Source organism: Pelobates fuscus, chromosome 10 (assembly GCF_036172605.1).
Source record: "Pelobates fuscus isolate aPelFus1 chromosome 10, aPelFus1.pri, whole genome shotgun sequence".
Classification (NCBI taxonomy): domain Eukaryota; kingdom Metazoa; phylum Chordata; class Amphibia; order Anura; family Pelobatidae; genus Pelobates; species Pelobates fuscus.
In genome coordinates, this window is record NC_086326.1 from 115,956,255 (window position 1) to 115,983,589 (window position 27,335).

At 43.5% G+C, this 27,335-nt stretch overlaps 1 protein-coding gene across 2 annotated transcripts in view; it reads right to left on the reverse strand.

The window, feature by feature from the left end:
• Window positions 1-27,335, reverse strand: part of LOC134575646 (zinc finger protein 692-like) — a 68,674-nt gene that overhangs the window by 29,435 nt on the left and 11,904 nt on the right. For both annotated transcript variants that reach the window (XM_063434991.1, XM_063434990.1), the window contains exons 2-6: window positions 3,392-3,543; window positions 3,137-3,189; window positions 2,152-2,952; window positions 1,729-1,944; window positions 1,521-1,650 (exon numbers count right to left, since the gene is read on the reverse strand). In XM_063434991.1, coding sequence (XP_063291061.1) covers window positions 1,521-1,650; window positions 1,729-1,944; window positions 2,152-2,952; window positions 3,137-3,189; window positions 3,392-3,543 — 1,352 coding nt within the window. The remainder of the gene's footprint in view (window positions 1-1,520; window positions 1,651-1,728; window positions 1,945-2,151; window positions 2,953-3,136; window positions 3,190-3,391; window positions 3,544-27,335) is intronic.

Here is a 27,335-nt window from a genome sequence, read left to right on the forward strand (position 1 = left end):
GGAGGTGAAACGGGACAGATGCTGCAAGAACTGACAGGCAGGAGGGGAGAGTTTCCCTTCCTGCCTGTCACCTGAGCAGTTCCTGCAGCCAATATTGTAAGGCAGGGACACTATATTAGAACGTGCCTGCTACTTCTGTTAGCTCAGTGGAGCTAACGGAAGTGGGAAGTGAATTTTCCTAGCTGTTTGATTGACAGCTGGGGAGGCGTTTCTATTTTTATATATAAAAAGGGCTAATTTCACAATGAAACTAGCACTTTTATAAACTGGGATTTTAAAGGGATACTCAACATCCATATAGCTATTCAGCAAGCTGAAGTGCTCTATGGGTGTGGAGTGCTCCTTTAATTCACCAAGGACAGGATCGTAAATGAATTGGGCCGAAGGCACCCCTGCTTTATTCAAATGGATTTCATTGGGTAAGTGAGATTTGTTTGAAAATTGCTCAAATTTATTTAAACCATATTCAAACCAACTTGCAGCCAAACTGTAACTGAATTTCCCTGCTACAAGGAAAAAATAATATTGGTAATTAGGAGACCTGAATGGAGCCAATTCAGATGTAATTTGCCTGAATTTCGGCTGTTTGTGAATATCCACTTCACCCATGTAAAGATTTGGCAGATTTCAAAAGTGAACTGAACAGCAGCCAAATAGAAATTTTGTGCAAATTTTGTGGAAATAACCAAATCTGCCTTTTGTGATTGGCCAAATTAGTTAAAACAGCCAAACTGTGACAACCACATTTCATAACCAGTGCACCAACCTAAAGTCTGTGTGTTTGGGAGCTTTCCAAATATTAATTGGTTAAATGATCTTCAATTTTTAATAAACAGACTCCCATGTGGTTATAAATTTGAAGATATACAATACTTACCACAAGGACTTACTTTTTAAAATATGTTTATAGCCTTTGAAATTACAGTTCTGCGATCAATACATTTTAGTTTAAAGGAACACTATAGTCACTAAAACAACTTTGGCTTAATGAAGCAGTTTTAGTGTATGGATCATGCCTCTTAATTTTCACTGCTCAATTCACTGCCATTTATAGGTTAAATCACTTTGTTTCTTATTATGCAGCCCTAGCCACACCTCCCCTGGCTCTGATTGACACAGCCTGCATGTAAAAAACAATTTGTTTCACGTTCAATCAGATGTAACTTACCTTCATAAATTGTATCTCCTGCTCTGCAAATTGAACTTTAATTACATACAGGAGGCTTCTACAAGGTCTAGCAAGCTATTAACAGTGCAGAAGATAAGAAAATCTAAATTAAACAGAATTAGCAAAAAAGGAAGGATAAATATTAGATGACTCTTTTCAGGAAGTGTTTATGAAGGCTGTGCAAGTCACATGCAGGGAGGTGTGACTAGGCTTCATAAACAAAGTGATTTAACGCCTAAATGGCAGAGAATTGAGCAGCGAGACTGCAGAGCCAAGATATATACACCAACACTGCTAACTTAAGCTAAAATTGTTTTGGTGACTATAGTGTCCCTTTACATTTGTATCTTACCTTTTCCAGTCCACAGTGAAATTTGCCTTTGAACTTTCTTGACTTTCAAGTATTTCTTGAGATCTCTCTTCCGTCTTTGTGCATGCCTGGGTATTGGTAGGTGCATCAGGAGTAGCATTACAGTCACAATCTACACAGAAAACAAATTCTCAGAAAATCACTTAAAACCATAAAAACTTACTGATTGTACTATGGTAATATGGCTTACCTTGTGCTGCACCTGAATTGATTAACTTTTCATAACTCTCTTCATTCTGGAGATATTCATCAGTTTGGTCTTCTTTGCTCTTCTCTAATGCATCGGCAGGCACACCCTTCTTTACAGAAGAAGGGGATCTAGAGTTGACAGCCATGGCTAAGCCATCATGTTCTGCCTGCACCTGTACAGAGGACTCTGGTAACTGCCTGTGTCTCTGACTTTTACCTGCACAATATTGAGGGAAGCAACTACGATTATATAGTAGGATAAGGATTACCAATGTTGGGGGAAAAACTAAAAACAAACAATGACAGTGCTGAAAGTAAAGGAAATAAAAAAGGAGGAGGAGAGAACAAACTAGGATTTGGAAGACAGACAAAAATAATAATTGAGAATTAGTGTACAAAAGATAGTGTGAAAGTATGCACGTACCTTTTCTAAGATTGCAAAGGGTTCTTTTAATTGAGTTTATGGGGACCCTCTTTGGTGCTTCTTTGACACTTGTAGAACTTTCTGAGGGTCTTTCTATAACATCCACGTACTTGTTATCAGGGCAACCAATGTCCTTTGAAACATCTTGGTTTCCAGATTCACTGGACAGTAGATTTTCATTCAATTCTTGCCAACTCTTGTCAATTGGGCTGTGCTGCAGAGTTTCTTCACATAAACCACTCTTCAGTTGTTCCTCAGTAAGAGAGGTATTGTCCATCTCATCAACTGGGCTTCCTGAAAGACTTTTATTTTCCTTTCCATTAACAATGTCAGTCATTTTATCTGGGCTCAGAGGTAGTTTTCCTTGCCTATTAACAATAACCTTTTCTCTCTCTTGACTATTGATACTCTCAGGCTGTATTTTTGTACCCTCAAATGATATGTCCAGTCTATCACACCGTAGCTCTGCACATGATGGTAGCATGCAATCACTCTTAGGGTTTACTGCTTGTCTAGAAACAGCCTTGAGTTTTATTACTTCATCTTTATTGCTGTCAGATAGTTTGTCCTGTCTATCGATTTTATTTTCTTCACCTGTACTATCTACTTGTGGTTCCCAATCAATGTGGTGTTTTGCTGTGCATCCCCACCTAATAACATGTGCTTCCGGTACTCCCCTAACATGAGGATATGAAAGGAGGGAAGGAGGGCAAGGGCAGTCTCTACCATGTTGGTGACATGAAAGTACAAGATTTTGAAGAGAGGAAAGAGAGGCCGAGATTAGAGAGATTGCTGCAGGAACTAGGGGAGATAAAAACAAAATAAATACAAACGGTTATTAAGACTGGAAAAGTAAAAAAAAAAAAAATAATAAAATATATATATATATATATATATATATATATATAGTGATAAATTAGAAAAAGGACTAATTTTTTTGAAAAAAATTACCAAATAAGAATACATTTAAAACTTTAGAGCTTACCTGCCCTACCCAGGTTGCATGCCAATCTATCTGGGCTGGCTGCTGATCTATAGCTGTAAAGAAATACATTAATTTGTCAACAGTGAATTTCTGTGGTTGTGAACATCTGCATTGAAGCCTAGTGACTATCATATGATCATTCTTTATATTTTCCCTCGGATAACTTTGACAATGTACATAAAGTATCTGATTTCAACAATGACAATGAATAGACCTCATGCACTTGTCCCACCACTACGTCTATTCAATTCTAACCTATCAAGCAGGAACTTCGCAAGTTGAGAGTGCAAGGAAAAGCCCAAATGTTCTTTAAGTTGACACCATTCCTCTAGGTGACTGCCAAGACGCACACGACACTTTCCCCGCCTTGCATCCAGAAGACGCCGTTTTTCACGACAAGTAACATCCTAGTGGGGGGGACAAAAAGATGTTCTTTCACTTTTCTTTCTGAATATACCTTTTCCACGATTAACGATAATTCCACTCTCCACCGGCTGTTGACAAGTGAAAATTTGAATGCAATAGTACAAAGGAGCAATCACCAGACCTACAATAGTGACTCTGATACAAATAAAGGTATGGCCAGCTCCACTACTCCTCCGTTTGTGAATCTCTACTGGACAATGCATGTACTAGAAAATAGGTTCCAATCATACTAATATTTTGAAAAGCAAGCCTTTATTGTATTATGAAGATTAAAAATATCTCTTACACAGTGAAACAAAAATCAAAGCACTTGTATAGCTTTAAGTTAGTCAAATATATAATGATCAGCACTGCTATAAACAAGGGAGTAATGTGTCAATGAAATGAAAAAAGAAAATGAAATAGAAAAGCAAAATACACCAATTGAAGCAAAAAAGCAAAACTGGTTGAATTGTTGAACAATTACACAGTGACACAGGAACAATAGGTAGATGAGTGCCCTGCTCAAACGAGCTTACATGTTTATAAAGCACATTACATATCAGTCGTGAAAACCCATTCTGAACTGCATAAACACAGTTTTTATGTAATTTTTAGCAGACTCCACAACAATATTTCAAGTTGTTTGCTATTCTGTAAATAAGGTAAGAAAATAAACCTTTGCCTGGGTTCAAATTTCCAAGTTTTTTTTAGGTTATTAAAGTAAACTATAATCTGGCCTTTCTGTCAGGACTTACGATTAGAATTCTCTCCGGCTCCGTTCTGACACTTCCGGTATGCGGAACAAGTCTCCGCCCCCTTCTCTGACGCGACTCTCTCAAGCCCTTATAGAGAAACCGCGCCAGTTTCAAATCGCTTGGTGAATGTATTAGGTTACTTCCGCATTCATATCGCCGGCTAAAGCTTCTTACTTCTGACTACTGTGTACCGAACTCCTGGACTGTAAAACGGATTCCCTGCCTTCTCCAATCCTCTGATCATCGGACTGTTACTGGTTTCTCCTATTCTCTTCAACCCTCAAGACCCGGACTGTTAAAGGTTTACTCTCATCTGGCTACAAACAAACAGCCTGAAGACAACTACTCTCATCAAACCTTAATTATTCCCTTTATACATATTTCTCAGAGTTGCTTTCTTAAGGAAGTCTCACTTGTTAACTAAACAATTCAAATTCAACTTTTCACTTGCACTCCTTCAATTATTATTTACTTACGATTACAACTTCACTATCAATCATTAAAGCTACAGTATTGTGATACCAGAAAGGACTTTGGTTTTATGTAACACCTGGCTAAAGATTAGGAAAACATAAACTCTGCAGTTGTGTTCCACATCTCATCTAATTGTAGCATAACACTTTCTTCCCCACCTCGGGTTGGTGTGGATTATTACCCTGGTCCACATGCACACACCAATCACCATTCTCATTGATTATGAAGTTTGTCAGTGGACCTGCTCCCAATATAACTTACTGGCCTGTACATAATTTAACAGTCACAATTATATTGGTGATGTCTCATTAACCTCAAGAGACTTACACATGACCTATGAAGCATGAAAAATAAAATATCCGGGGGATCTAAACTCAACTGTTGATGTCATTGCCCAACTGATACAGTGGTCAGGATCTGCACTAGCAAGCCAAAGTTACCTCTCCCTTTGAGTTGTTTTTTATTTTTTTGGGGTTGGGGGGAGGGGGGCGAGAAACAAGGAGGGAGAAAGCATCCTCTCTGCTGTGAGCTCTACTGTGTGGAGAGAATATGGTTCCCGGGAATGGCTGAGTGCCTGGTGTGGAGCGAGGTGCCAAAGAGGTTCAAGTAACCTGCTGCACCCTGCATTGTGAAGATATAAGAAACTATACTTACCCAAGGGGACTTTGTGAGTCATTCATCCCAGAGTTGTTACACATAAACAAGTTGGCTCAGACTTAGTGAGGAGAACCCTGCCTTCTGAGATTTTTACTGATCCAGAGAGTTATGGATAGTGGTAGGTAGCCAGGCCTCTTTGTATAAATCACAACTACTCCTTGACATCCACAGGTTAGAGCAAATGATGGAATAAAAAGACCTGGAGCTCTAGTCATCATATGGGTCCTGATTACAGATTTTTTTTTTTTAATTCTTTATTTTTCCATTGTGCAAGAGGTAACATGACAGCTTACAGAGCCACAACGGCGTATGCAAGCACATTAATAACATTATGGTATATTCCTGTGGCATTTAAAGTCGTAGCACAACATTTTTTGTAAGTAGTTATAGTCAATCTGTATAACACATTAGATTGTAGATCTCAACGATATAAACAAGCAAAGTAAGGCAAGAGTCTTGATCTGTATGAGGTGTCGATTAGTGCGCAGTATGGGTGTCTTAGTGTCGTGGGAGTGAGGCCTCGACTCTGGGCTTCAGTTTGGCGTGTAAGGGTAGCGATGTGGTATATGGTGCTTAGGGTCGTTGCATAGTGAACTACTCTCTATGTGTGTGATCCTGGTAGCAGGTTGTCAACTATGTGCATATATGAGGCATGAGTCGAGGTAGTGGTGCTCATGGTGTGTACCTTCAACATTTCATATGGTGCAGTAACCTGTCCCCCCTCACATGTGCGTTTAGATGTTACATGGCATGGAGGCAAGAGACAAAGAGCATGCAATAAAAAAGTACTGTAGGTGTTATGAGAGGTATATATCCATATCTGCTGGCTAAGATGAACGTCTGCAACACACATAACGTTAAACAAAAATAAGAGGCAGGATAGCGTCCTATTTGTGTGTAATTTGTATGCCATTTCCCCTGTTTCCGGCGGGTGAGGTGGATGGCTAGTAAGTCCTTGTGGCTGTGGCATTGGTTGTGGTGTTAGATATTCACACGGAACACTGGCTGCATTTACGGTAGGAAAATGGGACAGAGTTGGTGAACTATCATGCGATAAAGACAGGTTTTATGACCCTGTGTGACCCATCATGTCCATCCGTAGCCAAAATGTTTCTGCAGCAGCACGAAGTACAGCACTTAAGTAGGCTGGTGATCTGGTATATCTGTCTGGCTAATGCATTAAAAGTAAGAACTGAGGGTACAAAAACTCTGAACCATAACAGCGAAAGTCATAATAAAAATTGAACTTGGAGTCATTGTTCATGGGTTGTGCGGTCGGATATTACATTACTACCATGGTGAGTGGTGTAAGTCCCAACATTTGTTTATGTCAGTCATCCTATGCCCACCCTGGTGGCCTGGTATGCTAGCCTGTTAAGGGGGTGCCGCTTCCTTGGATTGCTGTTGTACTTTGGGGCGTTTGGCAGATACTTATAATCGTTTGCCCGTCCTTTGTTTTGGGTCTTAGGCCGGAGCGATGTTCTGTGGTGTTCCATACGTGTCGGCAGATGCAGAGCGTCCCCTCTCCTCCCGTGTGGGAAGCAGATGAAGGCTTTCCGCCCGCTTTGTGGAGGTAGTCTCCAATGAAGGAGTCTTGCGGCTCTCTGTCTGCGGAGGTGCTGTTGACGCTCTTCTGGTGGGTCTCTGCCCAGGTGGACGTGCTAGTTTAGCTGCTGCTATTTTCAGAGCTGTCTTGTCCGGTTGGGGCCTCTGCCACTCCCCTTCATGATGCCTCCGAGTCTCCCGTCTTTCCCGAGCCTCCAGCGCCGCCGCTGTCTGTCAGGCCTCCCATTTCACCCAGAAGCGCTCGAAGGCGGTGTCCAGTGCGCCCGTGGACGGCAGAGGTGAGTGAATCGGGTGCCCTTGGCTCTGCAGGGCCAGACCTTGCGTACTGTCTTAGCCCATTTTGGTTGGGCCTCGTGATTTCTGCCAGTCAGGGTTGTGCCCTAGAGCGTCCCGAGGTTGAGCACTCTGTGCGAGTAGGTAGACCGGGATGACCCCCACCGGTCCAGGGGGGAGGGAACGTGGGCCGCGCACTCCGAGGTTGCAAGTCTTGGCGGCAGGATAGCGGCCGTCCCTCCCGCGTCCGCCATGTGAGTAGGCCTGACACTTTTCGAGCGGATAGCCTTTTTCCTGTCGCTTGAGTGGTGTCATAATGTTCCGCTTGGTGTCATTTGTGCCACGATTGATCGCCGTTTAGGTTGTGAAAAATCGTTTTGTTTGTCGTTTGTTGCAGGAGCTCCTGAGGATAACGTCCTCTCAGCTCCATGCTCAGGCCCCGCCCGCTGATTACAGATTTAACCTGACACATAATATTCTGAGTGCCACACTGTGTGCTGGTAGAGTTTAATGTGATAATGCAGCTATTGTTATATTCTTATTGGCCATAAATGTGATTACGGTGCCTAGTGTTTCCAGGTAGACTTCTGTTGGCTCCCAGACAGTGGCACTCTTTACACTATTATATTCTTAAGGAAAGCTATATATAAAATAGAAAAGCTACAATTTCTGGGGAAATTGTGTGAAGTGTTCTTGCCTCCACCAGTAGTTTACAACTGGAGTGGGCGGGGTAACTTATTATTTATTTATATAGCACATTTAATTGCAACGTTGTTGCCCAAAGTGCTTCACAGTTACATTAACCCCTTAAGACCGCAGCCAAATGTACAAGTTGTGATCCAAAAAAACGTAAACAAAACCTGGCATTTGCGCTATATGTCTGTCCAACCATAATTCACCTCTTTCATATTAAATGCACCCACACTTATTATATATCATTTTATTCAGGGGAAACAGGGCTTTCGTTTAACATCAAATATTTAGGTATGGAACATAATTTAATATGCAAAAAATATTTTAAAAATTGGAAAATAAGAATTTAAAAAAAAAAAAATAGTTCTACGTGACATTCTAACTGTGAATGTCAAAATACTGTTTGCTTTTACTGCAATACAATACACATATTTGTATTCAGCGATGTCTCACGTGTAAAACAGTACCCCCTATGTACAGGTTTTATGGTGTTTTGGGAAGTAACAGGGTCAAATATAGCATGTTACACATTTCAGTGTTTTCACATTGAAATTCGCCAGATTGGTTACGTTGCCTTTGAGACCATATGGTAGCCCAGAAATAAGAATTAGCCCCATGATGGCATACCATTTGCAAAAGTAGACAACCTAAGATATTGCAAATGGAGTAGGTCCAGTCTTTTTTAGTAGCCACTTGGTCACAAACACTGGCCAAAGTTAGTGTTAATATTTGAAAATGCAAAAAACTAATTTGAACACAAATTTTGGCCAGTGTTTGTGACTAAGTGGCTACTAAAAAAACTGAACATACCCTATTTGCAATACCCTGGGTTGTCTACTATTGCAAATGGTATGCCATCATGGGGATAATTTTCATTCTTGGGCTACCATACGGTCTCAAAGGCAACCTGGCGAATTTTAATGTGAAAAGACTGAAACGCAAACCTTATATTTGACTCTGTAACTTTTGAAAACACCATAAAACCTGTACTGTTATACTCAGGAGACTTTGCTGAACACAAATATTAGTGTTTTAAAACAGTAAAACGTATCACAACAATTATATCGTCAGTGTAAGTGCCATTTGTGTGTGAAAAATGCAAAAATGTCACTGTCACTGACGATATCGTAGTTGTAATATATTTTACTGTTTTGAAACACTAATATTTGTGTTCAGCGAAGTCTTCCGAGTAAAACAGTACCCCCCATGTACAGGTTTCATGGTGTCTTGGAAAGTTACAGGGTTAAATATAATGCTAGAAAATTTAATTCCCTGAACTTTCGGCCTGGGTTGTCAGGCAGGTCCTGCAAATTGCAATTAATAAAATGACCTAATTATGTAAAATTATTAAATAAATATATGCGTAGAATTATTATATATATATATGTGTTTATATATGTATATAATTTTTTTAAACTATTTTTATTTATATATAGGTATATATATATATATATAGTGATATATACGTATATATATAGTGATATATACTTATGTATATAGATATATATATTATTTCGTTCTACATGTATTTTGATATCAATATATATATATTTTAAAATACAGTTAGAACGAAATTACGCATGTTTATATATTTTTTATCTATTTTTTTATTTTATTACGTATTTATATATTTATTTTTATTATATATAAATATATATATAATGAAAATTATATATATATATATTTAATCAATATCATTGTACGTGTATTTTGATTATATATATATATATATATATATATATAATTATGTATATATTAATATTAAAATACACGTAGACAGTGTATGTATTATGTGTATGTGTGTATATGTGTATATATATACTTAGATCATATATATAATAAATATACATATGATCTAAGTATATATAATCTTATTTTTAAACTGTTTTAACTGATTTTATTTTATTTTCAGACAGCAGGGGGAGTACCTGTCATTACAGGCACTCCCCCTGCTGGCACTGCCTTGGACGGCTATGCCGTCCATGTGATCGCGGGGTCCTCGCAAGGACCTCGCGATCACATGGCTCTGGGCGGCCGAAGAGGACGGAGGGGGACTCCCTGGGGGTAAGTACATAAGATCGCAGGATGTTCTATGCTGTCCTGCGGATTTTAGACCCACTAAAATGGGGACGGCATATAACGTCCTGCGGTCTTAAGGGGTTAAAACATACATTTATAAAAACATTAGCAGGTGTACAAAAGGCCCTGTCTATGACATCACTTGCTGCTCCAGCCTGGCACAGGTCAGAGTATTTTGGCGGTTGCCATCGTCAAACGGTCGTATTTTAAAAACTTTAAATCCTACAGCGAAGAGCTTTATATTTTGAGAATCACAAGACCCAGACCTACATTTTGATGCATAGTATGTCTCTGAAATATTAACAATGAAGGCACAGTCGCAGTTTAGAAATTGCCCTTCAAATTTGAGCTGGCTAGAGTGGAGTTTCAATGAATGTCAATGGACGGCGTGAGTTGCAAACAAATGGTCATATTGGGAAAACAATCAGGACTATGGCTTAGCCGTGGACATTTCTAGTGGCAGCAGGGATAGCTGAACATTTTGATATAAGATTTGTGTAGGTGGGCTTGAAAATGAGGGAGTGGTGGCAGTTTAGAAATCATGTCCTGATTTTTCAGCTTTTGCCAGCTCTCACTCTAGCTTTGCCATTCATTCCTATGGGACCAATTTTGCCTCGAGAACGACGATATTCCGTGAACAATTCGGCGAAACGTTCCACAAAGTAATAGCACACCAATCGGGTACAAACCGCACGTTTTGGTATATTTTTGTCTATGTAGTGTAAAAACTGTGGGAGGAGTTAGGGTGGTAAATGTGGCTATAACAAGAATAATAATATATATGTGAGATAACATTAAGTGGTCTTGCTATGCAAGAACACGTAAAAAGAAAAAAATAGTTTGTTTTTTTTAAATATAATTCTTTATTTTAGTAGTGCATAGAAGGGACACAAACAGTTTACATCATGACATTAATAGTTAATATGAGAAGGTAAGTTGCATGTACATAACAGGTCATGTTAAGAGGCTTGCACTTTTTTTTGTATAAATCATTCAAGAGGCAGGAAATATAGGCATGAGTAAGACATTGAGCAAGCTTGTTATGCATGTCAAGAAGAATGCTTTTTTTGATAGTGTACTAACCAAGAGTATGTTGTCGCTTATGCTAAATCCATTGTAAGGGAATTACAAGAAAATCCAAGCAATGCTGCTAGATTATCAACAGCCTGGCTAGAAAGACCGCCAGTTTATCTACATGGTGACATTTATGTATCTATACTAGGCAATAGACTAGCAAATCATAAACACAAATCATACCAACAGTACCAATAGCAATCAGTATGGCAACTCTTAGGAGCTAAGGAGCAGTGTGAGTTATCAAGGCAGTATGGTGTAAAGAAAGTGTATAGCCAGAGCTTAGCTGATAATGTTACACCATTTTATGTTTAAGACCGTATGCCGAGAAGCAGAGCTCTTGCTAAATACTTTAGCACCCCCGTCTTGTTCCTCCAAGAAATATAGTTGGCGTTTCACTGTTGCCCTAAACATTCAGAGAGGATGTTGTATAGATTGACTGACTGACTGCCTGATTTGTCGTATGAGAAATACAACAAAACAGTAGACAGGTCTCAGCATTAAAGGACCACTCTAGTGCCAGGAAAGCATACTCGTTTTCCTAGCACTAGAGTGCCCTGAGGGTGCCCCCACCCTCAGGGACCCCCTCCCGCCCGGCTCTGGAAAGGGGAAAGGGGTTAAATCTTACCTTTTTCCAGCGCTGGGCGGAGAGATCTCCTCCTGCTCTCCTCCTCCGATCCGCCTCTTCTCCTCCCCGCAAGAGCTGCGCGCATTCAGCCGGTCACATAGGAAAGCATTCATAATGCTTTCCTATGGACGCTTGCGTGCTCTCACTGTGATTTTCACAGTGAGAATCACGCAAGCGCCTCTAGCGGCTGTCAGTGAGACAGCCACTAGAGGAAAAAGGGGAAGGCTTAACTAATTGATAAACATAGCAGTTTCTCTGAAACTGCTATGTTTATAAAACAATTAGTTAACCCTAGCTGGACCTGGCACCCAGACCACTTCATTAAGCTGAAGTGGTCTGGGTGCCTAGAGTGGTCCTTTAACGTAAAAATGAAAAACTAGAATAACCAAGTGCTGTCATGTGAGTAGCGTAGCATAAGAAAAATAATAAAGATTGATAGGTTTAACCCCTTAAGGACCAAACTTCTGTAATAAAAGGGAATCATGACATTTTACACATGTCATGTGTTCTTAAGGGGTTAATGCAAACTTGTGTAATGTAGCTAATCCCTAGGAGGCCTCCCAGGTAAGGCAAACGTGGGTCCCCGTGGGAGATAACTGCAAAGTCATCCACTACCACTTTGGGAGATAGCAGCGTACGGCCACAAGAGTTCCGTGTGCAGGCTCTGGAACTTGTCCGGTGCAAAGCAAGTGGTTACCGCTAAGTGCCTGGGTGGGCTGGTTCCGTGCCTTTGTCAGGGATCGCCATGCTGATTTCTGAGCCACATATGATTCACGGCATACGCTTCCGTGTAGCTGCAATTCTGGTCTCTGCAAGTAAATGAAGCCAGAGCGGGTCAGTAGTCGCCGGTGCTGGTGCTTAGTGCTATCCGGCACTGGACATGCATTCAGGCTTGAGTCGTCGCCAGTTTTGGGCCCTGCACTTTGTGAACCCCTTATGCCTGTTGATAGATGGTGAGGGTGGTGCTCTAGTAGAGTGGGTACCTGGTTTGTGCTCGGCAGCTTGTTGTGCTCTCTTTGCCAGTTTTCTCCAAAATGCTGCTGTAACAGAGGTCTGTGTCCTCCGACCGAGTACCCTCCGTTGATGGACGCTTCCTAGCTTGCACCGAGGACCACAAGCACCGCACTGGACACCACAACCACCGCAGACTCCACAACCGCCGAAGCTTAACTGGAGCCTCGCCGTCTTCCTTCCACCCTGGATCGGCTTTTGTCCTCCAGGACCGTGTGGGGAAGACCTCTCTTCCAGGAGAGCGTATCCGGAACAAGCTCTTAAAAGAGCTAAGTGATTAAAGCTCAGGGGAGTATGTAGAGCATAGCAATCCCCAGTGTGATATAGCAGTTCCCTCCAATAACGAGACAAGGCTACGTATTGAGGGTCAGAAGAGGTCTGAGGTGCTGGCACACCCAGCCTGGTTTTTATTACGGTTGTGCACATACAGAACACACCCAGGGGGAGGCATAAAATAACCAATCAAATAACAGTACAACCCACACATCCCCTCCCCTCAGATAAGCAGTTAACATAATTATTACAGACAGTAAAAATACAGTTTTTACACATACACTGTAACTTTAAAACCATACATTCAATCTCCATTACATATTTAAACTCAGCATACATCAAACAAACACTTCCAAAAATCAGCCAAACCCCTCCAGCGGATCAAAAGTTAAGTGGAAGTCCTTTATGACCGACCGCAAGCACAATTTCCTGCCCAAAACAGTTCCATAGATTTGGGCTGTGCGGTCGGTCAATTTCATGCAGAAAAACGACTAAGTCCCATCAGTCTCTGGAGCTGCAAGTTCAGTATGGAAGAAGGTAAGGTTCAGCGGTGTTCGCAGGGCCGGACTGGGAATTAAAAGCAGCCCTGGAAAAAAATTATTTACCAGCCCCATAATGCGTCACGCCAGCATAATGTGCAAATACAGCGTTAGAAAAGATAATTTAAGATTCAAAATTATTACTCCAACGTAAAAAAAAAAAAAGCACATATAGGCTTCAAAAAAACCAAGAGTGCAGATTTATTTTAAGCAGACGTGCCTTTGCATATAACCAATGTTTCAGTCCAACTACCTTGACATATTAAGGAAAGCTTGGTCATGGGACTGAAATGGTGAATGTATGTAGGGCACAACTGTAAAAAATTACGGTATCTTGTTTAGTTTGAAGTCCTGTGGGTGCGCTCTTCACTTTAAATATGTTATTGTGCTGGAGTATGCACCTAGCAACAAGACTTGGCCAATATCTGCTCATTACATATGGTACATATCAATTACATTTCTCTGTGTATTACGTATATATATATGTACATTAATATATGTGTAAATATAATAGGCATAATTATATATATATATATATATATATATATATATATATATATATATATAACTAATACACACATTAATATACATGATAGATATATATATATACACTGCGTGCAGAATTATTAGGCAAATGAGTATTTTGACCACATCATCCTCTTTATGCATGTTGTCTTACTCCAAGCTGTATAGGCTCGAAAGCCTACTACCAATTAAGCATATTAGGTGATGTGCATCTCTGTAATGAGAAGGGGTGTGGTCTAATGACATCAACACCCTATATCAGGTGTGCATAATTATTAGGCAACCTCCTTTCCTTTGGCAAAAAGGGTCAAAAGAATGACTTGACAGGCTCATAAAAGTTAAAAATAGTGAGATATCTTGCAGAGGGATGCAGCACTCTTAAAATTGCAAAGCTTCTGAAGCGTGATCATCGAACAATCAAGCGTTTCATTCAAAATAGTCAACAGGGTCGCAAGAAGCGTGTGGAGAAACCAAGGCGCAAAATAACTGCCCATGAACTGAGAAAAGTCAAGCGTGCAGCTGCCAAGATGCCACTTGCCACCAGTTTGGCCATATTTCAGAGCTGCAACATCACTGGAGTGCCCGAAAGCACAAGGTGTGCAATACTCAGAGACATGGCCAAGGTAAGAAAGGCTGAAAGACGACCACCACTGAACAAGACACACAAGCTGAAACGTCAAGACTGGGCCAAGAAATATCTCAAGACTGATTTTTCTAAGGTTTTATGGACTGATGAAATGAGAGTGAGTCTTGATGGGCCAGATGGATGGATTGGTAAAGGGCAGAGAGCTCCAGTCCAACTCAGACGCCAGCAAGGTGGAGGTGGAGTACTGGTTTGGGCTGGTATCATCAAAGATGAGCTTGTGGGGCCTTTTTGGGTTGAGGATGGAGTCAAGCTCAACTCCCAGTTTCTGGAAGACACCTTCTTCAAGCAGTGGTACAGGAAGAAGTCTACATCCTTCAAGAAAAACATGATTTTCATGCAGGACAATGCTCCATCACACGCGTCCAAGTACTCCACAGCGTGGCTGGCAAGAAGGGGTATAAAAGAAGAAAATCTAATGACATGGCCTCCTTGTTCACCTGATCTGAACCCCATTGAGAACCTGTGGTCCATCATCAAATGTGAGATTTACAAGGAGGGAAAACAGTACACCTCTCTGAACAGTGTCTGGGAGGCTGTGGTTGCTGCTGCACGCAATGTTGATGGTGAATAGATCAAAACACTGACAGAATCCATGGATGGCAGGCTTTTGAGTGTCCTTGCAAAGAAAGGTGGCTATATTGGTCAATGATTTGTTTTTGTTATGTTTTTGAATGTCAGAAATGTATATTTGTGAATGTTGAGATGTTATATTGGTTTCACTGGTAAAAATAAATAATTGAAATGGGTATATATTTGTTTTTTGTTAAGTTGCCTAATAATTATGCACAGTAATAGTCACCTGCACACACAGATATCCCCCTAAAATAGCTATAACTAAAAACAAACTAAAAACTACTTCCAAAAATATTCAGCTTTGATATTAATGAGTTTTTTGGGTTCATTGAGAACATAGTTGTTGTTCAATAATAAAATTAATCCTCAAAAATACAACTTGCCTAATAATTCTGCACTCCCTGTATATATATATATATATACACCCACACCAGTGGCGGATCCAGAGCCTGATCTCGGGAGGGGCACTTATAGATTTAAAGAAATAATCCATGCACAATAACCACTACTGCTCTGTGTAGTGGTTATGGTGCCAGGAGTGCCGGGACCCGATCCCAGAGTAAGTAGTCAAACCGTTTAAGAACAGTTTGACAACTTCTAGAAAGTAGAGAGGGGGAGAGTATTAGTCTCCCCTATTGAGGGCGCTAATCACTGTGACGAAAATGATATGGTATAAAAAGTTACAAATTTATTAATAACAATTCATATAAAAATTATGATTATGAAGCAGTACAATATCAAGACCAATAGTAAAAGCCACAAACACCAACCACTAGCTCACAAGTATAAAGATGTTACCAAAAAGCCCTAGGTCGCGACTCTATGGGCTGGGTATACTTGCTGCTTTTTTGTGTGGTCGTGATGGTGAAGTGGACGGTCTCTGGACTGCTATAAAAACGGGAATCAGGCTCAACGCGTTTCGTCCCGCGCTTTTCGGGACTTCCTCAGGAGCTGTGGATGCTGCTACTTCTCAACCGGCTTCGCTTTTAAATCTTCGGAAATCTTCTATCTTCGCGCCAAAAACGCCGTCGCGCATGCGCACAACGACACGGAGTTCCGTTCAGCTACGGGTACCCTCAAGGACCAGTAGCTTTCGGGAAGTCATCGGTGCGCATGCGTGGCCGATCTTGAACGCACAAAACTTTATTGGCACTGAGTATTCGGACACAATGTAACATAGCTAAAGTTACAAGTGATCCTAAACTCATCACATGTGTGCCTAGTTATAACATTATAAAAAGCCTAGAGATTACCACAAATTTAGCAAATAAAATAAATTCAGCAAATAAAATAGAAAACTAATATCTTAATTATAGACATTAACTAAAAAAAATTTTTGGATCAGAAGATGTTGGGTGTATATTGCATTTGCAGTAATCTTTACAGCCTAGGTGAAATTGTATACATAAATCAATCTTAAATTGTTAGATGGAATAAGTAGGGTAAAACAATTTAATTCTATTGACCCCTTAGTATTTACACAAAAAGACATAATATAGACCAACGATGGATGTACTTATAGAAAAAGTCTTTTATCGTAATATAGATTCGGAAAATGGCTAATTAAACAATAAAACTAATAACATCATTCAAATAACAAATACATATAGTAAATGCATATGTAAAGAACTGAAGATGGACAACAATACATAGAAATATATGGAAAACCTTCCGTGCAACGATACTACCAGGCCACACATCTACAAAGGGTGGTGGACTGGCACGCGAACACAGGTGCCAGGAGATGGGTGTCCATGGAGGTACAGCAGTCCTGCGGTACGATCCCTGCTAGACTCTGGCTTGGCTCCCTTACATATTCAGAGCTTCGACTCCAAAATCCCCTCATAGACGCCACCCTTAGGGTATGGTGCTCACTACGCTTCACGCGCAGGCTCACCACATCACCTAATCCGCTTACCCCGATCACACATAACCCGACTCTCGCGGACGGTCTCGCCCCCGCGGCAATGCGAAATTTTCTCCAGACGGACTGGCTCTACCTGCATCAGTGGATCGCAGACAGAGCCCTTAAACCGTTACCCGATGTCATATCGACCCAGCGACCGACCCTGATGGACGCGTTCCACTATCACCAGGTGAAGACATACTACACAAATCTTCAGGGCAAAGACCACATTCACAGACAACTGACTGACTTCGAACAACTGTGCACCGACAGAAAGCATCTGGATCACGCTGTATCCCACCTCTACGTACGCCTACAGACACCGGACAATGAGTGCACACTAGGGTTCACGGACAGGTGGGAGCGGGAGACGGACACGCGCTTGACTGCCCAGGAATGGGGCAAAATCTTTCTCCTAACCCACAAATGCTCCATTAGCTCCAAATACCAGGAGATGAGCTACAAGTTACTCACGCGATGGTATAGAACCCCGGAAGTGCTCAGACACATGCACGGTACAACCTATGGCGACTGCTGGAGATGCCACTCCGCCCTGGGCACCACCCTTCATATTTGGTGGTCTTGCCCACGCATAGCTCCATACTGGCGCATGATACACGACAAAATTAAGGAAATCACAGACACAGACCTCCCATTATTGCCACTGACAATGCTCCTTCACCACACATCTATGCCCATTCAACAGTACAAAAAATCTCTCACAATACACCTGCTCTCTGCTGCGAAAAGCCTTATCCCGCTGCTCTGGAAAAGCCAGGCGGCACCCACTTACAAGCAATGGGTCGACAAGGTTGAGGAGATCCGTGGGATGGAAATGCTAACTGCGTCCCTGCGGGAGCGCTCGGACAAGTGCGCCCTCCAATGGTACCCCTGGACGTCCTACACCGCACGGGGACGGGCCTGACCCCGTATTCCTGGCCCCCCAGGAGACGCCTGATATCCTTACCTGCTACCCCGACCCCTATCCCTATGACGAAGAGTAGCTCCCAGACCCAGCCACCCCCTTCTATACCCAACCTTTGACTCACCTGACAGCTATAGACGCGCCTGTAATACATTTTACACCCGAGGAAAGTGCCCCACATCGCCAACCACAACCCGCCTAGGCGGACACGCTGTACATTGATTGTGACAATGTCATTGGTGAAACATTATACTCAACTATGTATCAATGCTGGGCTCGATGTACTGAGCCGATGTATGTCATTCTTTGCAATTTGATGTTTGTTTCCCCCGCCCCTCCCCTCCCTTTCCTTTTTTCTGTACCCTTCCCTTACTTGAAAAATCTCTCATAAATAAAGAATGTCTAAAAAAAAAAAGGAAATATATGGAAAAAATTGGAATATGAATAAATTAAAAATAGAATAAAAATAAAATAATAAAAAAAAAAAAAGACTTTTTCTATAAGTACATCCATCGTTGGTCTATATTATGTCTTTTTGTGTAAATACTAAGGGGTCAATAGAATTAAATTGTTTTACCCTACTTATTCCATCTAACAATTTGTTAAGATTGATTTATGTATACAATTTCACCTAGGCTGTAAAGATTACTGCAAATGCAATATACACCCAACATCTTCTGATCCAAATTTTTTTTTTAGTTAATGTCTATAATTAAGATATTAGTTTTCTATTTTATTTGCTGAATTTATTTTATTTGCTAAATTTGTGGTAATCTCTAGGCTTTTTATAATGTTATAACTAGGCACACATGTGATGAGTTTAGGATCACTTGTAACTTTAGCTATGTTACATTGTGTCCGAATACTCAGTGCCAATAAAGTTTTGTGCGTTCAAGATCGGCCACGCATGCGCACCGATGACTTCCCGAAAGCTACTGGTCCTTGAGGGTACCCGTAGCTGAACGGAACTCCGTGTCGTTGTGCGCATGCGCGACTGCGTTTTTGGCGCGAAGATAGAAGATTTCCGAAGATTTAAAAGCGAAGCCGGTTGAGAAGTAGCAGCATCCACAGCTCCCGAGGAAGTCCCGAAAAGCGCGGGACGAAACGCGTTGAGCCTGATTCCCGTTTTTATAGCAGTCCAGAGACCGTCCACTTCACCATCACGACCACACAAAAAAGCAGCAAGTATACCCAGCCCATAGAGTCGCGACCTAGGGCTTTTTGGTAACATCTTTATACTTGTGAGCTAGTGGTTGGTGTTTGTGGCTTTTACTATTGGTCTTGATATTGTACTGCTTCATAATCATAATTTTTATATGAATTGTTATTAATAAATTTGTAACTTTTTATACCATATCATTTTCGTCACAGTGATTAGCGCCCTCAATAGGGGAGACTAATACTCTCCCCCTCTCTACTTTCTAGTTTTTGTCTATAGGCTTTTTGGGGTGTGCCTATTATGAGAGGCAGCTTTTCTACTGTTAGATTTATTCGTAGAGCCCAGAGTCTGGATCTCCTTTTCATTTCTGCAGTTTGACAACTTACCTGGGGTCTGCTGGGATATGGGGCTGTAGTAGGGTATAGGAGCAGTGGTGCAATGTGTGAGGGGTGCAGTTTGTGTGAAAGGTTCAGTGTGTAGGGTGTGTGGGGCAATGTGTGTTTGGGTGCCTGTGTGTGTGTGGGGGGCAATGTGTGTATGGAGGGGTCTAGGTGTGTGTATGGGGCTAGAGGTCGCAGTGGTGAGAGTGAACTCTAGCCCGTTGCTCCAGCGCTAGAGTTCACTCTCGCGAGAGCTGGAGCGTTGCCACTGTAACCGCGGCAACGCTCTGTACTCGCGCAAGAAGGACCCGGAGGAGCTGCAGGCTGAGCTCCCGGGTCCTCTCTTCCTCCCTCCCTTGCCGGCTGCCTGCATGGTGCCTCCAGAACAGGGAGGGAGACCTCTGATCTCCCCTCCGGTCCGTGAAGGCACATGGTGCTTGGACAGTGCCAGCCTGGGGGGCAAAGGGTAATTGCCCGTTGCCCCCCCCGGATCACACACACACATCTATGTTTCTTTCTCCCCCTCACTGCTCCTCTGTGTCCATGTCTCCCCTCTCCTTCCCAGTCACTCTCTTCCCCCTCTGCCTCTTTCGCCCCTCCCCTTGTGTATCTCTCTTCCCCTCCGTTTCTTTTTCCCACTTTTCCCTGTCTCTCTCTCCCTCGTGTCTCACTCTCCCTCCCTCTCTGTCTCTCTCTATTCTCCCACTGTCTCTTTCTTCCCTATCTCTGTTTTATTCCCCCCCTCCCCTTGTGTCTCTATATTACAACCCTTGTGTCTCTATATTACACCCCCCCTTGTGTCTCTATACTACACCCCCCCTTGTGCCCCTATATTACCCCCCCATGTGCCCCAATATTACCCCCCCTCCCCCTTGTGCCCCAATATTACCCCCCTCCCCCTTGTGCCCCAATATTACCCCCCCTTGTGCCCCAATATTACCCCCCCTCCCCCTTGTGCCCCAATATTACCCCCCCTTGTGCCCCAATATTACCCCCTCCCTTGTGCCCCAATATTACCCCCCCTCCCCCTTGTGCCCCAATATTACCCCCCTTGTGCCCCAATATTACCCCCCCTCCCCCTTGTGCCCCATCCCCTCCATTTACCTGAGAGTAGTCAGAGGGGGCCGGCCGCTTTCTAGGCTGGTGCCGTCGGGCCGGGTGGCAGCCTCGCCGGTCCGGCGGCACTTCTAATGCTGAGGACAGAGGAGCATGAAGGAGGAGGGAGGAGCATGTCTCTGTACCATGCTCCCTCGCAGTTCCTGTGCTGGGAATTGTGGGAACCGCGAGGGAGCATGGTACAGAGACATGCTCCTCCCTCCTCCTTCATGCTCCTCCGTCCTCAGCATTAGAAGTGCCGCCGGACCGGCGAGGCTGCCACCCGGCCCGACGGCACCAGCCTAGAAAGCAGCCGGCCCCCTCTGAGTGTGCCACCGGACCGGCCACCCGGTGGCACATACCTCTGCAGCCCCAAGGTGCCGCGGCCCACCGGGAAATTTCCCGGTATCCCGGTGGGCCAGTCCGGCCCTGGGTGTTCGTGTATTTGCGCATCCGATTTTAGTTCCACAGAATCTTTAGCATACACCGCTGACCGCGTTCGAATGAACAAAGATGGCCGCCGCCACGTGTTCGCCATTCGGCCACCCAGCGGTCGGCAATTAAACTGCAGTAACCTCACAGCCTGGGAGGTAAATTGCCTGCACACTTTAACTTCTGGGTGGTCCGCCTGTGTGGTACTTGGTTCAGTAAGCCCTATTTACTGAACCAAGTGGGAGAAAGCCAGGAACAAGTTATTTTGCAGGTCTGGGGACATAGTCTTAAAGGGGCATGGTTCACCAAAGTGACAATATGTCCCCAGACGGTTCTTAAAGGGCCATACACACCCAATAAAAGTTAATAAGTTTTCAGGGGCACAATCTTCCAGGGGCCATAGTCATGAGGAAGGAGGCTGGCAAACAGGCTTCTCCAATGCCCAGTGATAAATGGCAGTTTATCATTTAAAGGGCCAGTTACAAATAGCAATTTGTAACAGCTGCAAATATAAATTAATATTTAATATTGAATATTGCTTCACCCTCTGGGCCTGAGCCTGCTGGGTTGCCTCCCAGGGGCAGACTGGGATCACCCCCACTGGTCCATAGGTTTGGGGTGGGGGGTGTAGGAGCTAAGTGGTGCTGCTTCGCCGGAGTTAGCCAGAGAAGAGCGACCGTCTCTCCCCTGCGCCATCTTCCGCAGGCCGTGAAGGGCCATTCTGGGTACCGGTTGTGCCACAACCCGTCTGTCAGGTATCCGGAGGTTCATCAGGGCTCCCCTAACAGAGGTAGTGCCCTTTGGCTCTTTTTTGGGGGATTTACCCGAGAAATCTGCCATTTTGCCGGTAGCCTGTACACCATGCATCTGCTCAGTTCGTAGCTCAGGCTCTGCCCCCCGAAGATTTTTGTTTTTTAAAGTGTAGAATGTGGCCCCCTTTTAATGATGATGACAATGATAATAAAAAAAGTTTACACAAAAAAAAAAAGTTATAAAACCTACCTGTAATTCAGTCCTGCAACGCTCCACTCCGTTACTCAGAAATAGCAAATTTAGGAAAAGGGACAGCATCTGTGCATCAAAACCATTACATTAAGATGCATTTGTTTTGGTGCTTACAGTGTCCTTTTAAAACTTTCGTTTTTGACTAATAACTATAGGGCTCCTTAACATAGGAGAATGGTTTTCTTTCTTTTCCGTTTTTCCTAGACACTACCATGTTTGTTTCATTGCATAATGGAATTTAAACCTTCTGGCAATGTATATCTGGAATCCAGTGATAATCTTGATGCCTTGCTTGTAACTTTTAGCAGAGCCATATGGCCTGCACCTTATTAAAGGGACACTATAGTCACCAGAACAACTACAGCGTATTGAATTTGTTCTGGTGAGTAGAATCATTACCTTCAGGCTTTTTGCTGTAAACACTGTATTTTCAGAGAAAATGCAGTGTTTACATTACAGCCTAGTGATAACTTCACTGGCCACTCCTAAGATGTCTGTTAGAGATCCTTCCTGGGTCATGACTGCCTAAAATGCATCCAAACATTCAGTATCTCCTCCCTCTGCATGCAGACACTGGACTTTCCTCAGAGATCCATTGACTCAATTCATCTCTATGAGGAGATGCTGATTGGCCAGGGCTGTGTTTAAATCATGCTGGCTCTGCCCCTGATCTGCCTCCTTGTCAGTCTCAGCCAATCCTACGGGTGATGTGGAATTATTAAAAATCTTTATTGTACTTGTATTGAATTATTGTACTAACTCCATTTTAACTTTATACTGTGACTTCGTCCTCCATTTTGTCCTCCTAACCTGACTTCTTCATCCTCCATTTTGTCCTCATGACTTAACTTGTTCATTTTAAAACTACATTACGTGACTGAACTTCTCAACCCAATTAATACAGTAGACAAAGACCGTGTTTCCTTCAAGGACAAGTACCAGGAGGTGCTGGCTACTCCTTAAGACTTGCCGGCTACTCCTTAAGAGCTTGTAAGATAGTACAGTTTGAAGGCCACAGAACACAGTAGTAATGAAATGTTCTATTCATAAGAGACCTTGCACCTGGACATAAAGCCTGATATCACTGACTGTGTAAAATGACGCTTAGGACCCCCTTGTCCCCCACCCGTGTCCAGAATAATCCCACCTCTGATGGGTGGGCACGGGACTAACCTCTTAATTTTACTAACCAATAGGTAAGACACTAACTCCGTCACTTAACAATTAATCCAATTGATGATGTTTATTTGCTAATATTCTAATAATCAATGATGACGCAAAATGCCTCTTAAAAGGGCCTGCGCGCCCGCTTTTACTTCACTTGCCAATAAACTTTCTCGAAGTTATTTTAACCTGAACCTCGTGTGTCAGACTTAATTACTTCAGCGTATATACGCAATTTAATTTATTGATTTGGACAGGAACAGATAGACTTTGAACATTTTGGTTTACTTTCAAAAAGTACCATAACAACTTGGCGCCCAACGTGGGGCACCGGGCTATGTCCGGCCGGCGAGCCGTCCTAAGGAAGACAAGGGTGGACGGAGGAATCCAGGGGGAAGGAAGGGAGATTGATCACCTCCAGATACACGGTAGAGACTTCTGCAGAGCCACCGGTACGTTCCAGCCCCTTTGATTGACCCGTCCACGTGTCTGTGACTGCTTCCCGGGAGGACATCAAAGACAGGTAATATCTTGCCCGGTGTCTCGTTACTCACTTGTTTACCTGCATTTTAGTCTATCTGTTGCCTGGGTGTGTTTGAATTGTGTTTGAATTGTTTGCCTGTTTCCCCATTTTGAGATAAAGGGGGGGTGGGGACCTGCAGGGGTTTTGCCTGGGGTTCTCTGTCTTGCTTGTTTTCCCCTTTTTGGGATAAAGGGGGGTGGACCTGAGGGGATTTGCCTGGGTCTTCGGTGTGACTGTCTATCTGTTTGTATTTTCCCTCTTTTGGGATAAAGGGGGGTGGATCTGAGGGGATTTGCCTTGGTCTTCTGTTGCCTGTTTTACCTCTTTTAGGAACCACTGTGCTGTGGTTGTAAGGAAAAAGGGGGGTTGACCTGTGGATGTGTTCCTGGGGGTCTTCTGTTGCCTGTTTACTTCTTTTAGGAGCCTCGTGGCTGTGGCTGTAAGGAAAAAGAAGTTGGTGGAACTGTGGGATCTGTGTAGAATCATAGGTTTCTGTGATCCAATGGTGTGTCACTTTGATAGCCTAGCTAGCTTCACTGTGCACGTTCGGACCATCCAGCTCTAGTTGAGTTGGGGACGTCCTGGCCCGGACCTTTCGGCTCTAGTTGAGCCGGAGATCCACTGGTTATTTAATTGTGGTAGGAGACTGAGCCTTGTGGCAGGGGACTCAGTTTCCGGGGGGGATTCAGGCAGGTATTGCTTGTTTTTCGCATCACGTGGTAGTGAGACTTATAAAGTGGGTTTTATAGGGGCACTACGGGAGTGAGGATAGACGTGGCCACATTTTTGTGGACTGCAGAGTAGAGGGAGGCTGGAAAGGATTTCGGGCCGGTGTTAGCTGTTATCCTTGGCCGCTGGTAGGGAGACTTATGAAAGTCGTTCTCCGAGCGGGGACACTACGAGGTTGAGAAAGGTGACTTTGGAGTAAGCACATGTAGAAGGAAAGGGATTATTGTTGATTTTATTTGAACTGTAATGCATGCACTGTATTTCAATTGTATTGTTGTCTTGTCTGTTTAATTGGGAGTCTTATGAGCTCCTGTGTCTGTCTCTAAGGATTTCTCCTTGTCTTTCATCTTTTCTAAACTTCCTATATTATTATACTATCCACTCCCATTTCTCTTGAAAGAAGAAGTGATTGGTCACACACTTCTCACCTCGCTCCAATCCGTGTCTACCACCCCGGGTAGGCGGATTCAGTGACTAGTCTACGTTTTGGGAAGACGCACCTGAGAAAGTCCCACGATTCTCGGGTGGCAGTCGAGCATTGTAGACGTTCTTGTTCAGTTTTCCTTCTCTCTCCCTATATCTAGGACGCTGGTATAGGGGTAAAGGGATTATGGGACAGGATTTAAGCAAGCCCAGTAAGGGCTGGTTAGCATGTGATTTAGTCGAAGATAGAGAGGGTGAGGAAATGGTTAAAGGTGTTGAAAAAATTGCAAAAGTATGTAGAATTGCTGTACCGACATGTGGAAGATTGCAACCAGAAAGTTGGCGTAGGTTACTGACAGAAAAGAAAGGCAAACTTACAGATAATGGTTTACTAAAGACTGCTGAAGCATGGTATAGAGTAGCGAAGGCTATTCAGCTAGAAGGTTGGGTTGAGGAAGAGATAAATCACAAAGGTGTGAAATTGTTTGTGTATCATAATAATTGTGTTACTGGGGTCTATCCTCAGCCAGCGCCCAAAACCGGCGCCCAGGGAATGTCTATCCCCAAGGTTCAGTCAGCAATAAATGAAAGCCAGCTGACTATATTCCCCACTCCCAATACCCATCCCATCACCTCCCCTGTCTGCCCGGTCCTGAATTCTGATGGATCTTTCTTTTCCCCTGCCCCATCTTTAACATTCCCATCATCCTCATCCATCCCTACGCTACCTGCTATACCTTCCCCTAACATTTCATCTGCCATCCCTGCCCTACACTCTCTCTCTGTTCATGACTCCCTCCCCTCTTCTTCCGCCCAACTAACCACCTCCTCCGCCCTTGCCCCGGCTCCTCCCTCTACACCCACTCCTACCAATCCCTCTTCGTTCCCTCCCATCTCCACCCCAGCTCAATACCCCACCTCCTTCCCCTCCCCAGCCTGGCCCTACCCCTTCCCATATCCCATGGCCCTGCCCTACCCCGGATATCCACTCCCCACTCCCCAAGCCACGCCCCAGATTCCGGTCATGCCCAGTCCGGCACAGTCTGCCCCGGATGTGCCCTCTTCCAACATGGCCGCCACTTCTTCCCTTAACCCTAATGTAGTACCTTCTCCGGCCACCAATATGGCGGCCCCCAGTTCGGCCCTGATGCCGGTAATTCCCGGTGACTACCTATCCCCAGGTTATGACTCGCTAGCCACCCCTGCATCTGGGGCTCGTTCCCAACCACCGATCCTTTCACCTCATTCAGGCCCTGCACCACGCAAAAGAGCCAATATCATAGAATTCGATGATGACGAGATGGACAGGGTGTCCCATGTCTCATCAGAGCTTGCCGCGGGAGCCCCAACTCATCGTTCTATCGATGACCCCTTTGGCCACAAGGGTCGGGGAGAACAGGCCCCTCCTAAATATGTTGCTTTCAATCCCACTCAAGCTAGTGCTCTAATGAAATCACTCCCTGACCCAGAAAAACAGCCTATGCCCTTCTACCGAGGGGTTGTTCAAATTCAAAAGACTTATTCCGCCGCATGGCGTGATCTACTGAGTATTTGTGCTATTAAAGCAGGGGATGCATATTGGCCGAGCATGGCCCGACACCTCAGCACTAATCTACTTAACAGTGATGTTGATTACCCCTCTGGAGTAACTTTTTGCACCCAACTAAGAGAATGGGCTAAGGACAAACTTGCGGATCAGGCTGCTGGCCTTACTGATGTTATTCAAGAAAAAGGAGAATCAGTGGAAAGGTTTCATGCAAGGCTGTATCAAATGTTCACAGATTTGGGGTTTGATCTTACTGACAAGATTCATTCACAAATGCTGTCAGGTGCGTTTGTCCAAGGTGTTAAAGACTCTATACGCAAGGGAATTATTGCTGCACGTCCTGAATACAAGGTTGTTCCCCTGGATACCCTGCTTTTAGTTGCTAGAGGGTTGGAATCTGTTCAGACCCCAAGAAGATCCAATCCAGCTCCCCTCATGGTAGCTCGCGCTACTCCCGTCACCTCTGGCACCAAGAAAGTCAGGTTAGAAGATGTAACCTGTTTCAATTGTGGGGCTCAGGGACACTACAGAGGCGACTGTCCGGAACCTAAAAAGGAACCAGGGGCACCCAAGAAGTTCTCTAAGCCTGCCCCAGGCCCCAGGACCGAGACAAAGGTTCCAATTGTTGAAGAACCGGACGATTAGGAGATTGGCAAGCCTGTGTCTGTGACCCCTGTCATGGCAGTGTCTACAGGGGACAAAGGGGGGCCACTTGCCACAGTGACTTTACCCATTGAA